Source organism: Apium graveolens, chromosome 5, assembly GCF_009905375.1.
Source record: "Apium graveolens cultivar Ventura chromosome 5, ASM990537v1, whole genome shotgun sequence".
Lineage (NCBI taxonomy): Eukaryota > Viridiplantae > Streptophyta > Magnoliopsida > Apiales > Apiaceae > Apium > Apium graveolens.
Window position 1 is genome coordinate 48550772 of NC_133651.1, and position 11087 is coordinate 48561858.

Sequence of the window (11087 nt, forward strand, 5' to 3'; positions counted from 1 at the left end):
CCATATGAGAATCTTGGTTCAAGCATCATATTGAGATTTTGAGATAAAATGAGTACGAGTATAAGCCGATTAAACTGATACAGTTAAAGTTGAGTTTTTCATAAAATTGACAAGCATATAAACTTTTAGAAACCTTGGTTATACAATGCCTAATGGTTGTTTTTCCCTAAATGATTATATTGAGATAATGGATATCTATATCTTGCTGAGCATTAGTGCTCACTCTTGCTTTTATAAATATCATATCACAACAGATTACCAGCATGGCCCGAACCAGGATGACTGCCCGCAAACGGGTAGGGGACGCCCGTGAGTACCGTAGACTGTTCGTCCGCCAGCCACCTCAGGTAGACGAATAGAGATAGTTTCCTTTTGAGTACTTGAACCAAGACTATTTGTGACCCGAGTCAGTCTCATGTAGAGCTGTTCTCGGCATTCACTCTTTTGAGATAATTTCCTTTGGTCTGTAATAACTTAAATACTTTAACGTTAATTTAGTAATGTTTCTGAGCATATAACCTGTGTGTGTGAGTTTGGTTAAAAGGTCGAGTAATGATGTGAAAAGAGGATTAATTATTTATTAGTCAATATTAAGTGATCGTAACGACCCGAATTCCCGACCTTGAATTTGGGGGTGTTACAGAAATGGTATCAGAGCCCTAGGTTATAAGTCTCAGAAATGTTAGGTGAATCAACTGAATCAATGAACTAGAACTCACATAGAGTTCGTAGTCGGGCTACGAGGGTAGCACTAATATTAAGAACCCTTAGGGGTGATTTAAGTATCCAAGGATAGTAATACGTGTGTTAAATGACTTGTAGGTACCCGATGTGTTAGACCCTGAGGCTGTAGAGGCGTACGAGAGAGAGCATGATGAGGCCCTTTTAGCTGAGATCGAGGTAGCAGACCCTGCCCCCACTGTGGGCTTAGAGGTATTCGAGTACCCGGAGACTGACCCTGAGGAGGACTCAGAGGAGGACCCCACTGAGCCAGACACTGAGATAGCCCCTCCTGAGGATATTCCATACGGCAGCACGGAGGTTTCGTCTCCAGAGATGATGAGGGTGGATGTGCATCAGAGGTCGATAGAGCGTTTGTTAGATCGGATCTCAGCAGCCCAGGCTCGAGTCGCTGAGCTCGAGAGCGAGACGGGAGTAGCAGATTTGATGGATAGGATGATAGCTCTGCAGGCTAGAGTCACTGCACTGACTGAGGAGTTAGAGGCGGAGCTAGGGGCATCCACCCCAGTGAGGACACCCACCTCATCCCCTGTACCAGTTAGTCCCGCACGGACTGAGACCGACGACGGCATGGACCCTATTCTTGACGGTGTGGCAGCGACTCCTGCAAATTCCCCACTTCCACCACCCCTACCAGTCATATCCCTAGCAGTTCACGACTGGGTGGTAGGTCGCTATGCTGCTGATCTGACAGCGGCTGAGGCCCGTATTACCGAGCTGAGGGACCAGCTTTCCATCGAGCGGCACATGAGGATAGAGGCCCGAGCCAGGCGAGGATACCCCAGCGCCCGACGCGTGCGCAGGACCATTCGCCGCATAGAGCAGAGGACCATCGGTAGGATTCACCGCTTATCCCCCCAGCGTGACTTGGTGAGTAGGCGCGAGGTTATTAGGGTTGTGGTTCGCGCTATGAGGCGGATTCGTGATGTTACTCATGGCTAGTGGACACTGTTAGTAGTTGGTTGTTGTTCCTCAGTGGTGGTACTTAGTTGTTTTGTGATAGTTGTTCTGGGTTGTTGTCTTTGATAGTGCCACCAGCTAAGGATTATTGTATTAAGGCAAATTGTACTTTTATTATTCAGTATGTTGTACCTAGACCCGGCGTATGGCCAAATTATGTATAATTATCATGTTGTTTAATTGCGATTTCTAGATTGTGGTTTAATCTTCTTTCATACCTGCATAATTACATACTGTCATAACAAATCAGGAAGCATGAGAATTGGCAAGTGGAAACAACCTAAATAAGTTTATGTAACAGGAAAATGCCGCCAAGGAGAATAGTAACAAGAACTCGCCCGGCTGCATCTGGCGGCCAGGGTAGTAATAATGAGCAAGGGCATCGAGCACAGACCCCACCATTTAGATTTAACAAAGAACGAAATGAGTATGATGATGAGGACTATGAGGAGTCAGAGGCTGAAGATACTCAGGGGATGGAAATGCCAGTGAACCCTATGGAGCAGTTTGTAGAACTTCTGAGGCAAAACCTGCAGCAGCAACGACCACCCCAGCAACCCCAGCAGGCCATGGCTAATGCATTTAAATCTTTCAAGTCGGTCAAGCCCCCAGAGTTTCACGGTGTTACTGACCCAGTTCAGGCCAGGGCTTGGCTAAAAGAGGTAGAAAAGACCTTTGAGCGAATCGGCACTGAAGAAGCCCACAAGACTAATTTTGCCACTTATCTCTTAAAGGGTGAGGCTAACTATTGGTGGGAAGCCAAGAAAAATATGGAGCCCCAAGGGATTGTTACTTGGGAAAGATTCACTGAGTTATTTTTAAAGAAGTATGTCCCGAAGTTTATGGAGGTTCAGATGCAGCGAAAGTTCCTAGAGCTGAAACAAGAAAATATGAGCGTAGCGGAATATGAAGCTAAGTTCACAGAATTGTCGAGGTTTGTGCCACAACTGGTGGGTACCGAAGAGCAAAAGGCTGAGAGATTTCAACAGGGATTGAAGCAGTGGATTCAGAATAAGCTGGCAATTCTGGAGATAACTGACTATGCCACCCTAGTGCAGAAGGCCACGATAGCTGAAGCAGGGAGTGAAATGAGCCAGAAAATGAAGCAAACTAAGAAGCGAAAGTTTGATGGTCAAAGCCGGAGTGTGGGAGGGGGAAGCTTCCCTAGTAAGTTTGTCAGGGGGACGACCTCCCAACCCAACCGCAGTACAGGATTCGGGGGATCAGGGGGCGTGAGTGTGGCCCGGAGCGGGAACCAGACGGGAATGTCTTATCATAGCCAACCACGACCCCCTCTGCCAGAATGCAAGAGCTGTGGTAAGAAGCATTCTGGGCAATGTATGCAGAAACCAGTGACATGCTTTAAATGTGGTAAGGTGGGGCACTATGCCACAGCTTGTAACCAGGAAGCGGCTAAGTGTTTCCAGTGCGGAAAGACAGGACACATGAGGAAGGACTGCCCTGCGGCGGCCCCAGCTAGCTCAAGGGGTAGTGTAGCTGCATCTAACAGAGTGCCGACTGCCAGAACCTTTAATATGACTGTGAAAGATGCCGTGAGGAACACCAATGTTATAGCAGGTACGCTCCTCCTAAACTCCAATTCCGCCAATGTGCTATTTGATTCTGGAGCTACTAAGTCTTTCGTGTCTAAGGAATTTGCTGAAAAATTGAACTTAAAAGTGGAACCTTTGAAAGAATCTTTGCAAGTGGAAATAGCTAATCAAGAGATTATCCCTGTAAATCAAGTTTATGCTAACTGCAACCTAGAATTAGGTGGAGTAAGATACCCAGTAGATTTAATTCCCTTTCGACTAGGGGAGTTTGATGTGATATTAGGAATGGATTGGCTATCTAGAAACCATGCCCAGATTGATTGTGAGGGGAAGAAAGTAAAATTGAAAACACCTAGTGGTAAGAGTGTAATAATTAAGGGGCAACGGCAAACCAAGAAGTTTCTAACTATGGTGCAGACCAAAAGACTTTTAAGGCAAGGATGTGAGGCCTACTTGGCTCACGTGGTGGATACCAAACGAGAAACCCCTGAGATCCACACCATACCCGTAGTTAACGAGTTTGAGGATGTATTTCCCAAGGATCTTCCCGGACTACCTCCGGATCGGGAGATAGAATTTGCCATTGATTTAGCTCCCGGCACGGCACCAGTATCAAAGGCCCCGTATCGTTTGGCCCCCGTCGAGATGAAAGAGTTGGCTGATCAACTGCAAGATCTATTGGATAAAGGAATGATTAGACCAAGTGTGTCCCCGTGGGGTGCACCCGTATTATTTGTGAAGAAGAAGGACGGCAGCATGAGACTGTGCATCGATTATCGAGAGCTGAACAAGCTGACCATTAAGAACAAGTACCCATTGCCAAGAATAGATGACCTCTTTGACCAACTAAAGGATGCCACGTGTTTTTCCAAGATTGACCTTAGGACAGGTTATCATCAACTTAAGATCAAACCGGAAGATATACCTAAGACTGCATTTCGTACTAGGTACGGACATTATGAGTTCCTGGTTATGTCATTTGGTTTGACTAACGCGCCCGCGGCTTTCATGGATCTGATGAACAGAGTCTTTAAGAAGTATCTGGACGAATGCGTGATAGTCTTCATCGATGATATTCTAATTTACTCTAGGTCGGAGGAGGAACATGCGGAACACCTCAGGATAGTATTGGAAATCTTACGAAAAGAAAAATTGTATGCCAAATTCTCAAAGTGTGAATTTTGGTTGAAAGAAATTCAGTTTTTGGGTCATGTGATTAGTAAGGAAGGAATTCTCGTAGACCCCGCAAAGATAGAAGCTGTCGCTAATTGGGAACAACCAACCACGCCCACCGAGGTCAGAAGCTTTATTGGACTGGCCGGGTATTATCGAAGGTTTGTAAAGGATTTCGCCAAGATAGCAGGCCCGTTGACTAGACTTACTCGGAAAACAGAAAAGTTTGTTTGGACGGAGAAATGTGAGGAGAGCTTCCAAGAATTGAAGAAAAGGTTGGTATCGGCCCCAGTGCTGGCCCTACCAGACGATAAAGGGAACTTTGTGATTTATAGTGATGCGTCCCATAAGGGTTTGGGATGTGTGCTGATGCAGCACGGTAAGGTGATTGCCTATGCATCCAGGCAATTAAAGGAATATGAAGTGAGGTACCCCACCCATGACTTAGAATTAGCCGCCATAGTGTTTGCCCTTAAGATGTGGAGACATTACCTATACGGAGAAAAGTGTGAAATTTATACTGACCACAAGAGTCTTAAATATATCTTCACCCAGAAGGAGCTAAACATGAGGCAGAGAAGGTGGTTAGAATTGATTAAGGACTACGACTGCGAAATTCTTTATCACCCGGGGAAGGCCAATGTGGTGGCCGATGCCCTTAGTCGTAAGGAAAGATTGAAAAGGATCACCACGTCAGAGGATTTGATCAGAGAATTTGACAAGTTAGAGATTGAGGTCAAGGTTGCTGAGCCAGGGACCGAAGGTTTGTATGAGATGGTTATGCGACCGGAGCTACTGGAAAAGATTAGGCGATGCCAAGAAATAGTGTTGAGGGAGAACAAGGAACTGGTAAGCGGAGAGGAGGCCAAGTGTGACCCAGACGAGAAAGGAATCAGGAGGCATGCCTACAGGATATGGGTCCCTAACGTCCAAGAACTAAAGGATGAAATTTTACGGGAAGGACACAGCTCTAGATATACGGTCCACCCAGGAAGCACTAAAATGTACCAAGATTTAAAAGAGTACTACTGGTGGCCTAACATGAAGAAGGATGTAGCGGAGTGGGTCAGTAAGTGTATGACCTGTCAGAGAGTAAAGGCAGAACACCAGCGACCAAGCGGACTCTTGCAACCCTTAGAAATTCCGATGTGGAAATGGGAGCAGATAGCTATGGATTTTGTGGTAGGATTACCCCGAACTAAGACTAACCATGATGCAATATGGGTAATTGTAGACCGACTAACCAAGTCAGCGCACTTTCTCCCAATCAAGGAAACCTACACAGTGGATAGATTAGCGGAGCTATACATTAAAGAAATTGTGGTAAGGCATGGAGTGCCAGTAGCTATCGTATCTGACCGAGATCCTCGATTCAACTCCAGATTTTGGAGGAGCTTTCAGGAATGCCTAGGAACCAAACTAAACATGAGCACCGCTTACCATCCGCAAACAGATGGACAAAGTGAGCGAACCATCCAGACATTGGAGGACATGTTGAGAATGTGTGTAATTGATTTTAAGGGTTCTTGGGATGAACACCTGTCTTTGATAGAGTTTGCTTACAACAATAGTCATCATGCGAGTATCGGAATGCCCCCATATGAGGCGTTGTATGGCCGAAGGTGCCGTTCGCCCTTGTATTGGGATGAAGTAGGTGAGAGAAAGTTACTAGGTCCCGACTTGGTGCAAAGGACAAGGGACATAGTTCAATTAGTCAGAGGACGCATAGCAGCAGCCCAAGACCGACAGCGTAAATACGCCGATCTGGCACGAAAGGACAGAGAGTATGAAGTGGGTGACCAGGTGTTTCTGAAAGTGTCACCATGGAAAGGATTGATGAGATTTGGGAAGAAGGGGAAGCTGAGCCCCCGTTATATTGGACCTTTCGAGATTCTAAGACGGATAGGACCCGTGGCATACGAGTTAGCTTTACCTCCAAATCTTCAGCAGGTCCATAATGTTTTTCATGTATCAATGTTGAGGAAGTATAATGCGGATGCCAAACATATAGTGGAGCATGAGCAAGTAGACCTTCAACCAGATATGTCCTATGTTGAGCAGCCAGTCGAAATCATTGACCGAAAAGAGCAAGTACTCCGGAACAAGAGTGTCAATCTAGTCAGAGTCTTATGGAGGCATCACAACGTCGAGGAGTCGACTTGGGAATTAGAGAGTCACATGCAAGAAAAGTACCCCCATCTATTTGTGGATTGATTCCGGGACGGAATCCTTTTAAGGGGGGGAGACTGTAAGAACCCTGATTTTTTTGTAATATTTTAAAACTTCTGTGAATAGTAACTTGAGCTGATTAAGTAATACGTATGGGGATCATCATAAAATGAATAGTGGAATTTTGAGAATCCGAGATCATATTCTTGTTTATCGAGGAAAATAAGTGAATGTAAAAGCCGACGAAATTCGAAGATTTACGATTATACTACGTTTTTTTCGTATCCGTAAAGAATGGCGTAGAACCGGGAATACTACATGAAATAAATAATATATCAAGGTGTTTCTATGATCAAGAGAAGGAATGGAATTGGTTATAGTATTATAAGCGATAAAAGAAATCGCTACGAAACAAGTCGTTATACGTGGAATCTATCGGAATGGAACGACGATTGCGTTTACGATAAATAAAGGAATGAGAAATTAAATCCCATGCAAGTTGGCCATGCATAACCAAGTCCTAACTAGTAGTTAGGAGTGTAACTAGATGATTAGAAGTTAACTAGAATAGTTAGTGGAATAGTGTTGAATAGTGATGGGAGACAAACAAGTACACAAGCCATACTTCTCCCTTTTCTCACTTCATCACACAATCAAACCAACCTATACCTTTGCCAAATTATTGTCAAATCTGCTGCATACATCCCATATATTCATTATACACTCCCACACTTCATCCACAAAAGAAAACAACCCTCTTTTCCCTCACTTAAAGCTCTCCCATTTTACATTCCAGCAGTTCGGATTTTCTGAGCAAGGGAGAAAGAAAAATTCATAACTCAAAATGTACGCATTCAAATGTCATGAAATTTTTACCATAGCTTCTATATATCTTGGGTAAGATTCGTACCAAATTTCAGCCTCAAATTAGTTTTTTTCAATTTTATAAAAATGTTTGAATGAGGTGCTGAAAAGTAACTCCAAAATTCTAACTTGTTTCTTGGTTTTGTTTCTTAAGGATCTAGCCCTTCTAAGTGTTTTTCAAGCAAACCAAGCCCTAATCACCTTAGTACTAACCCTCCTAGTGCTCAATAAGGTATAACTCCCAACTCTTTAGAGTTTTAAGGGTGGGTTTAAGAGTTATTTATGATGTAGTGTCAAGATCCAAGAGTTTGTGTATGTGTAAGGTTGTTTTACTCATATTCTTGCTAAGTACTTGAGTTTTTGAGTTATGATTCTTGTATTTGATGATAGATAAAGTATATAAGGTGTATGTGGGTGGATCTTGAGAAGTAAGAAGTGTTGTGTTGGTCATAAGTAGTGATTGTGTCAAGAACAAGTAGTAGAAATGGAATATGGAGCCTATTGCACTTGGTCTGCCTTCTGCAGTGTATTCGGCCATGTAAATGTTTGAAATTTGTGAGTCACTGGCCATGACTGGGTAGATCTTGATTTGTAGTTTCTGTACATGTGTGGATCATCACGAGGGGATTTACGGTTTAAAAGTTATGATCGTTTTAGTGTAGAGCGTTCATACGAAAAGCCAACTGCGCATAGGCCACTTGCTTAATAATTTTGAAAGGCTAAAAATGATTTCGAAAATTTGGAAAAATCATGATAATTAAATAATGCAGCAAGGAAGACTGTCCAAAAAGAATTTTAAGAAAATATTAATTTTTCGATTTTATAAAAATGTTTTAGTAAAGCGAATCGATAATCGCGTACTAACTAAGATCGTTGGTTATTGATTTTAGATCGCCAACAAAAGCCCCGAGACCATACCACTCCTAGCACTCGAGGCAAGTTTACGAAACCCTAACACAAATTATCCATGCTATATATACTTTTGTGATATTGATGCCATGATTTATAATTCGAAAATATATGCTTGTCTGTGATATCAATACATTCCAATTATGTGATTATTTACGGAGACGAACTTCGTTTTATACGAGTATGAGAAATTGAACGTAATTTTAATATAATACAAGATAGTGGGAGTCGGAGATAGTTTTAAATCAATTTAATCCCGGAACGAGCCGGACGCGGAAAATTTCGATTTCAATAAATAAAGTACTTTCGCGTAACATACATATCAAACGAGCGATTGAGATTTGATTTATAACTAAAAGAGGTAATCGAATACTCACTCAAGGGATATCCTACTTGACTATTTATTTATAAGTAATACCTAAAGAGTTACTAAAATATCCGGAAAATACTTAAAGTAATATTGAAAAGTTTTTAAATCAATTCACTCTATCTAAAATGTATGTAACCATTCGAAGGATAATTATAAGATGTCGAATCCCGTCTTAAGTATTTAATTAAGATTTTTATCAATTCATTGAACCTTATTAAGAAACATTTTGTACTTAAGGTTTTATCAATTCATTGGACCCTTCATAAAAATATTATGAGACCGTAAATATTTAATATTACGTACCTCAAAAAAAAAAAAAAAATCATTTAAAAATAGACATAGTTCCCAAGGATACTTTCTAAATTATTCAAAATTTCTCGGAAGAGATCAATCATCTGAAACTTATCAAAACCTTAGGGAACTTAGTCTAGAAGCATGAAGGTTTTGCTTCCTCGCTCAATGAAAAACAAGTGAACAATATATGTAAAACTCTACTACGGTTAAGGGTAGAAAACGATTTTTAAATTCAAAACTCCGACAACTCCCAAAAATCAATTGTAATAAAAGTGACCGATAAATTACCTTGTTTAAAGGTCAACTGAGAACGATCTATTCCTTCGATAAAGGATTTTATCTAAATGATATAATTGTTTTGGGACTGGAATGTGGCTTACCCGGCACGGAGAGGTATCGGGTAGTGACCAAGCGCGGAGTGGCGCAGTATACAGTTATGTGGTCTCTGTGACCATTGACTTTCGGACTTGCACGGAAATGGGCAACCATCGTGTAATGTCTTGATAAGCCCAAAGGCGGCTAGGTTTGTATTCCTTCTACTAGTAGAGAAAATTTCGTATTCGGCTGATCACCGGTACGTGGTTTATTCCAGTATAGTCCCTTCCTCCACTTTGGATAAATTGTTGTGAAACCTACAACAGAAGGCCGATAAGGCTGAGTTTTAAATAAGGATGTTGATGTTCATATATCACATCCATATGAGAATCTTGGTTCAAGCATCATATTGAGATTTTGAGATAAAATGAGTACGAGTATAAGCCGATTAAACTGATACAGTTAAAGTTGAGTTTTTCATAAAATTGACAAGCATATAAACTTTTAGAAACCTTGGTTATACAATGCCTAATGGTTGTTTTTCCCTAAATGATTATATTGAGATAATGGATATCTATATCTTGCTGAGCATTAGTGCTCACTCTTGCTTTTATAAATATCATATCACAACAGATTACCAGCATGGCCCGAACCAGGATGACTGCCCGCAAACGGGTAGGGGACGCCCGTGAGTACCGTAGACTGTTCGTCCGCCAGCCACCTCAGGTAGACGAATAGAGATAGTTTCCTTTTGAGTACTTGAACCAAGACTATTTGTGACCCGAGTCAGTCTCATGTAGAGCTGTTCTCGGCATTCACTCTTTTGAGATAATTTCCTTTGGTCTGTAATAACTTAAATACTTTAACGTTAATTTAGTAATGTTTCTGAGCATATAACCTGTGTGTGTGAGTTTGGTTAAAAGGTCGAGTAATGATGTGAAAAGAGGATTAATTATTTATTAGTCAATATTAAGTGATCGTAACGACCCGAATTCCCGACCTTGAATTTGGGGGTGTTACAGGCTTTGTAGATTCCAAACATCCAGATTATGTCTACAGGCTTGATAAAGCACTTTATGGACTTAAGCAAGCTCCTAGAGCATGGTATGAGACTTTAGCTCAGTTTCTTCTGGAAAGTAGATTCAACAGAGGAACAATAGACAAAACACTGTTCTACCTCAACCATGGAAAGGACTTACTTCTAGTCCAGATTTATGTTGATGATATCATTTTTGGGTCTACAAATGACAGACTTTGCAAGAAGTTTGCCAAACTGATGCAGTCAAGATATCAGATGAGTATGATGGGGGAACTTAGCTATTTTCTGGGCCTTCAAGTCAAGCAGAATGAAGAATGCACTTTTATTTGTCAAACTAAGTACACCAGAAACTTGCTGAAGAAATTTGGAATGCAAGATTGTTCAAGTGCATCCACTCCCATGGCCACTGCAACAAAACTGGATAAGGATACTGGTAAATCAGTAGATATTACTGATTACAGAGGTATGATTGGCTCTCTACTCTATCTAACTGCTAGTAGACCTGATATCATGTATGATACCTGTCTTTGTGCAAGATTTCAAGCAGATCCAAGAGAACCTCACTTAACAGCTGTGAAAAGAATTTTTAAGTATCTTAAAGGAACAACTGATCTGGGATTGTGGTATCCTAGAGAATCAGATTTTAAACTAATAGGTTACTCAGATGCAGATTTTGCAGGTTGCAAAATTGACAGGAAAA

General features: G+C 41.7%; 1 protein-coding gene across 1 annotated transcript; it reads left to right on the forward strand.

The window, feature by feature from the left end:
- Positions 1 to 250: 250 nt before the first annotated feature.
- On the forward strand, positions 251 to 1838 carry LOC141662085 (uncharacterized). The gene is made up of 2 exons (XM_074469138.1): positions 251 to 347; positions 823 to 1838. Exons 1-2 carry the CDS (start codon positions 264 to 266, stop codon positions 1681 to 1683), a joined length of 945 nt encoding a protein of 314 aa, XP_074325239.1. The 5' UTR covers positions 251 to 263; the 3' UTR covers positions 1684 to 1838.
- The last annotated feature ends 9249 nt before the right edge of the window (positions 1839 to 11087 follow it).

What these genes read in the sequence shown, in the direction of transcription:
- LOC141662085 (XM_074469138.1), top strand. Translation starts at nt 264, where the DNA reads ATGGCCCGAACCAGGATGACTGCCCGCAAACGGGTAGGGGACGCCCGT. An exon ending in TCGTCCGCCAGCCACCTCAG is followed by an intron (nt 348 to 822) that starts GTAGACGAATAG and finishes AATGACTTGTAG; the next exon opens with GTACCCGATGTGTTAGACCC.